The sequence below is a fragment of the Pundamilia nyererei genome, unplaced genomic scaffold (assembly GCF_000239375.1).
Source record: "Pundamilia nyererei isolate P.nyererei 1_Seehausen unplaced genomic scaffold, PunNye1.0 scaffold00110, whole genome shotgun sequence".
Taxonomy (NCBI): Eukaryota; Metazoa; Chordata; class Actinopteri; order Cichliformes; family Cichlidae; genus Pundamilia; species Pundamilia nyererei.
In genome coordinates, this window is record NW_005187511.1 from 2,000,773 (window position 1) to 2,007,131 (window position 6,359).

The 6,359-nt window shown below is 38.3% G+C and overlaps 1 protein-coding gene across 1 annotated transcript in view; it reads right to left on the bottom strand.

The window, feature by feature from the left end:
- LOC102193396 (voltage-dependent calcium channel subunit alpha-2/delta-3-like) overlaps positions 1–6,359 on the bottom strand; it is a 34,419-nt gene that overhangs the window by 4,246 nt on the left and 23,814 nt on the right. The window contains exons 17-31 of the mRNA XM_013912958.1: positions 5,958–6,038; positions 5,799–5,873; positions 4,786–4,869; positions 4,427–4,498; positions 4,267–4,328; positions 4,083–4,150; positions 3,713–3,758; positions 3,504–3,601; positions 3,257–3,350; positions 1,808–1,903; positions 1,569–1,690; positions 929–1,006; positions 783–844; positions 648–692; positions 495–557 (exon numbers count right to left, since the gene is read on the bottom strand). Coding sequence (XP_013768412.1) covers positions 495–557; positions 648–692; positions 783–844; positions 929–1,006; positions 1,569–1,690; positions 1,808–1,903; positions 3,257–3,350; positions 3,504–3,601; positions 3,713–3,758; positions 4,083–4,150; positions 4,267–4,328; positions 4,427–4,498; positions 4,786–4,869; positions 5,799–5,873; positions 5,958–6,038 — 1,146 coding nt within the window. The remainder of the gene's footprint in view (positions 1–494; positions 558–647; positions 693–782; positions 845–928; positions 1,007–1,568; positions 1,691–1,807; positions 1,904–3,256; positions 3,351–3,503; positions 3,602–3,712; positions 3,759–4,082; positions 4,151–4,266; positions 4,329–4,426; positions 4,499–4,785; positions 4,870–5,798; positions 5,874–5,957; positions 6,039–6,359) is intronic.

The window sequence follows — 6,359 nt, forward strand, 5'->3', positions numbered from 1 at the left end:
CATTGTTGTCAATGAGATAACAGTTGATGTCCTGGTCAGCTAAATGTTGTGTCGTTATTTCAGTACAGCAAGCCGGAGCTATTTGTTCTTGGTCTGCAGCTGAAGGTTATGTGAATGCTCTGATGCACACAATGTAGAGCACTTATATTACCAGATGTTACTTAATGTCTTTGGAATTTTCTAAAGTGGTAAATGCATAGTTCACTTTTCCACTTTGATATTTCCTTTTGACACTAATGCATTTCAAGCCTCAATGGAAAGCCGCTAAAGGAAGAACTGAATGAATAAATATCATAAAGAAAATTTCTATGCCTAAATATGTAATAGAAAAATTTGCTAGATTTTAAATTTATATCTAAATTTGTGCTTTTCACAGAAATGTTAACACTGGACAAAGGAAGGTCAAAATCTAAAAAGATGAGTATTTTATTAAAAAGAAACACATTCTTCAAGGCAAAACTGGTCCTTTGATGTAGTTTAGTTGCAAACAGTACCTGAGACTGTTCTTCTGTAACAAGAATAAATCCATTGTTGTCAATGAGATAACAGTTGATGTCCTGTTTGAAATGTGGATATAAAGATCATAGTCATATTTTCTTCTAATACCTTTCAGCACTCCTCAAGTCAGAATAAAGAAGCTTTCTTACCTCATTATCGCAGCTAATGCTACATTTTCCATCCAGAGCTGTACACTAAGCATATAAAGGACAGGTTAGTTTCATGCATAATCATGAGGCTCACTTTTGTATGAAAAACTGTTGTGACACTTGGTAGGTTGTTACCTGTCTGCAGGCAGTCCAGAACTTCTTCTGAAAGTATTCAAGCTTCATTTGGATCCCTACAGCTGAGAGCAAGACCAAGCAAAAGTGAGCTTGGACATAAGTGCAGCTAGAAACTAAAGATATGACAGAATATTCAAAGTCATTACCAGCAACAATTGGAGATTTCCTGTCATCGAGGAGCTGAATTGCTGTGCTGGCCAAAACCACACTTTTATTTTCTAAAGCTGGAGGAGAAAAGGAGATAAATACAGCTCAAGTTATAGTTTCTGCTCACTAGATGGCACCCTTTACCCGGCAACCGCACAATAAACCTAGTAATGGAGTTCAGTCTGGTCTTTTTTGCAGCCAGATGACTATAATAATTCGGAAATGGGTTCTGTGACAGAACATTTCAGGTTATGATAGCAAAGCCTGGCTGGATGCAGTCATTATTAACAGGGGAAAGGGGGGCAAATGTCCCGGAGAAGGAAACTGAGATCTCTACCCTCCAGATAGTAGACAGCACGTGAGCCACATTAACGGCAGGAAAGCTGTGAGGGAGATGAGCATCCCACCAGTAAAAACCACAGTCCATAACAGAGAGAGAGACGTAGAAAGACAAGTTAATGCCTACAGCAACCAAATGAATTTGCAAAATGTACAGTGTGCAATGCTGCATTGAGATGAACTTGTATATTAGAAGATACAGGAAAATTTTACCAGCATTGTGGAGATAAATTCATGTTTTGCACATTTTTGTACAGGCTCATAGAGCTGATATTTCACACTCCATAATGTTCTGCATACCTGTGCTGAAGGGGATGGAGTAGACAAATGTGCCGGGAACCTGCTCTGCTGCTCTCTTGTACCACAGAGGGAAGTGATCAGCATTAAACACACCCTCCTTGTCCTCTGCTGTCAGGAAATCTCTGAGGAAGCATACAGAGTGAAACTGAGGTGAAGAGCAAAGGATTAGATTCATCAAGTACAATCACAGCCTCACCTCACGTTGAATGGTTAGAGAAATGTTGAGCGGTGGCACTCACCTGTTGGAGAGCTGATCAACGGGTACAAACAGGTTGGTTCTCGAAAGACCCGTACGTGTTCCCAGAAAAGCAATCTCCACTCCTTTGTCTGAGTTTCTGTTGATCGATTTTAAAGCAGTGAGTGCATGCCACAAAAATATACCTGCGCTTTGATTTTACACACTTTCCCTGAACATTTGTGACTGATTTAATGCAGCATGTAATTTAAATTTCTCTTTGAACACAGTATTTGACAAACTGGGTATTTTTACATAAGAGTTAACTTAACACGGATGTTCTTATTAAGTTCATACTTGATTGCTTTTTAGTTATCCATGTAATTATTCACATATGACTTCTGATGCACTTAGTTTGATATTTTATTGGCAAAATTATTCATTTGTGACAAAAATATTCAGCAGCTTTATCAAAAGGAAATTATCATCAGTTGCAAACATGCATACACATCTTACACATTATTCTAGAATTCAAAGTGTTGCATCATATCCTGTAACAGTGTAATAGTTGATGAAGAATTAGCTTCAGCTATATCAGCCAAAAACTGAATTATACAGATGTATTAATTTGAGTCTTACAAGGCATATCTTTTAAAGGTATGTATAATTTGAACAAAAGATGTTATTTAGAATTAAATAATTTCATAATGTGTCAGAGATTTATAAATACTAGTAATAATTAACTTCATATTTGGGTAAATGCTTCTAAAGTATTAAAGTGATCAAACCTCAGCTACATCGAAGCACCTCTGTGCATATGGCACTAACACAAACAGCACTTCTGACTTTGCTGGTAAAAGATGGCGACTGGATAATTGCTGCACTCCTACTTGCAACATGGAAAGTTTTGCAATCCATCATATCAGCATAGTCAATTAAAACTTAATTTAGCGTCGTGTACACATGCCACCAGATGGCTGTTTTTAACTCCCTGAGGCAACCACAAATTTTCTTAAATGCACAGTAATATATACCCCTGTGACTGATTAAATGAACACTAAAATCAAATAAATCATATTGTTTTATAATTTAAAAAAAAAGAAACATATTGCATATCATAATTTTGAGGTTTGGGGGGGCTTTTTTAACTTCTACAATCTAATCTTATTTTAATGTTCTTTTATTCAACATGTGTGTTGAGCATAATCTTTATGTGTTTAAATGTATTCAATTATGTGGAATGCAATGTTTTTTTTAATCTATGTTTTTAAAAGCAGACCCCAGGAAGACAATCTGTGCCTTCCTAATAAATAAACAAAACAAAAGATGTCAGTATTTACCCAGCAAACCTGCTGGGCTTCTGTAGGAACCCTTCACCCTTCATTTACAGTGACATTTAAGAGTGCAAATGAATTACAAGCAATCTTGTGATAGTTTGGTATATAATGATAATCATATTATTAATGCTTTATTCACAACTATATCTCAGGAATAGGTACCTAAAGTTTCTTACTCTGACTTGTTGAGAGCCAATCCAGTCCAATAGGCCTCGAGCGGAGCAGTGACCACAGCATCAAATAAAACCTCCTGGATCAGCTCTCTGTCACCTGTAACATCAGAGGATAACATGGGTCTGATTAACTGTATATCCATCTCATTCAACATGTTTTTGTCTTGATCACACTTGATAGGATAATTACATTTCAGAAATTATAGGCTGCTTGTACTATGACTTGCTTATTTGTCACTTTATGTCTTACATTTGAGGTGCGGTCTGCGGCCCGTCATGAAGAGTTTAATAGCTTGAATCTGGGTCAGGTGACGATGTTCATGCTCCTCCTCTATGTTGCAGTAGGTCCTGCATCCAAAAGAGCCACACTGTCAGACCACAGGCCTCAGGATCCCTGGTGATCACAAAGGGGTAACCTACATAACGCATGAATGCCCACTCCCATAACCCCTGTGTTACCATTCGTCTGCCAGGGCGACATCTGGCTGTTCCAGATCACGGAGCCCTGAAAAACACAAGTCAGTAACGCTTCAGCAATGCCAGTCTGCAATGACTGAAACACAGAGTAAATTTACATGTGCAAGGATTTTTATCATTAGAGAAATTTGGTTATGTGTTCCTGATGTAAACGTCTTACTTTGTTGTGTTGGTACAAAAACTCATGTATAAATGGATATAAATAACCAGGTTTTATATATTTCCTGTAAATGCCACATTCTCAGGATACTCACTACAGGATACTAACCAAGTAAGATCTTCCTCACAAGCCATTTCTTCATGTATTTGTGAAGTATTCAGACTTAAAAGTGTAAATCAAAGAGTGGAGTACCTGCTTCGAGCGACACATTTCCTCTGAAGAAGTACTTTCCGTGACCTCTTGAGAGAGCTACTCCGACACTAGAGGCACGCACCGAGAAGAACATTAGCCTGAGTCAGTCAACGTTTGAGTAGAAGTGAGACATAAACTGACGGAAAGGCAGTTTATTATGAATGTAATAAAACTTTTCTTCCACCTGAATGGAGTTCCTTTGATGTCAGTGTAGTAATAGTCATTGTGCATCTTTAGCACACGCCTCTGAAAGAATAACAGATTCATTCCCTCAGTTCAGAGACAACAAAGAGAACATTCTCATTTGTTATGGAGACACTAAGCGTCTTTATCTGCAGCCTCACCCCTCTATCCACAGTCTTCTTCACCTCCATAGAGAAGGTCCCTGTCCTCCTGTTCACCATAGCATTGCGTAACTAGAAGATAAAGCAGAGAGGGCAAGGCTGGGTCACTGATCATACTACCAGCCGGATTTCAATGCAATTGCACTGTGTTGCAGAAAACTGAGCAATCCCACCATGGCAATTCGTATGCTAATTTGATCTAATAGAAGCCTTTGCCATTACCGAACAAAGTAATAAATGTGTAATTACAGTGTGTAATGAAGTCACTGATTTGCTTAATATTGCAGATCCAAACACATTTAGTGGTTCATATTCTACTAAACATAAAGGCTTAAAACGATATGAATTTTGGCACATACTATGCCATCTTTGTCTTCCCATTCCACCTCCGAGAGATCCACACTGCTGTAGTTGGGCTTCCTCCTCTTCTGACCCTCCTGATACTGCATAGAGGAACACAGCATGCACAACTTAGTGACCTTTTTAGTGTAATATTATTTTATTTGAACTAATAGCTTAACTTAGGTTCAAACATGTCATCTTATCTAGCCTTATTCATCTGTTAAACATACACATAAGACATAATTTTCAAATGCATGAGCCAGATATTAAGGAAATAGATCAATTTAGAAATCATTATTTTTCACTGTAATCTGTCTTTCATGTTGCACTTTCAGAATTAAGACCTACTCTTATTTATCAAGTGCAGTTATTGAGGTTTTGCTGAGTAATTATTTAACAAATCGACTGTGAAATGAACACTGTCAGGTAAATTAAAAATAATTAATATGATTGATAGAAAATCCACGCTCAAACAACTCTACATCGATGCATTAAACTTTAACATGTCAAACTTTGCTACTGAATGTAGTCCCGATCCACATGAAACAACAAGTCAATGACTACGACCACAGCACAGTTTTAGCCACAAAGAGACACAAAGAACCAACACAGACCAACACACACACGCACACACAGTTGCACAGAGAGGAATAGCACTAACACTGGCACACACAGATCCACTAGCACAGCCATAGCTCCCGAGGAACCAACGGTGCCAGGGCGAGCGGCTGTGATCTCTGCCAGCGAGTGTTAAGTTACCTCTGGGAAATCTCAGGCCAGCCAGCCCTATGAATGGCCTTTATCCCTGCATGCATACATCAAAGGAAAAGGTGGGGATTACAGACTATACGAGCCCATGTAGCCTCCTAACCAGATAACACATTTGTCTCTGCGTACCCTCGTGGGAGGTTCATATTTTTGGTTATGCATACAATAGCATGGACAAAAGAAAAAAAGGAAAAATAGGGTCAAGTCAGGGAATGCTGTGAGAATGTTCAGGTGTAAAAGTAATGCTAAGAAAGTGAGTTACCAAAGGCCTGAGGTCCGGATGTATCAGGATGTAGCCATTGTTTGTGATGGCAAATACATATCCATGGATCCCTAACTAGAGACAGAAAATGAGATACTTAAGGCAGAATGAAAATATGCATATGAATACATTAATCTAGCCCAAGACAGCTGATTGTACCATATGTTTGGGGATGAGCTTCATCAGCTCCTGCAGAGGGATGTCTGTTCCTACCACCCCCAACAGAATACCCTGGTTCTTCTGCATGAAAAGATTCAAAACACATACACAACTTTAGATTAAAAACGGCGTTTAATATTCAGTCACCCAGCAGTGGGAGGATATCATTGCTCTAGTAAAAGGTGTTTAAAGTATGAAAAAGTAAGTTTAGTCTTTGCTTTGCATAATTTAAATGAAAGAGAAGGGGCATTTCACCTTGTCAGTTTGGTAATTCAGTCCACCAGGGGTGTTTTTAAGGTATATACAGAAGATAAAGTCAGAAAGAAAAATACTAAGGTCTGGTGCTCGCACTCTGATTTCAATTTCTCTTTATTGTTCATTTTTTTCAAAAGTTTAGATACA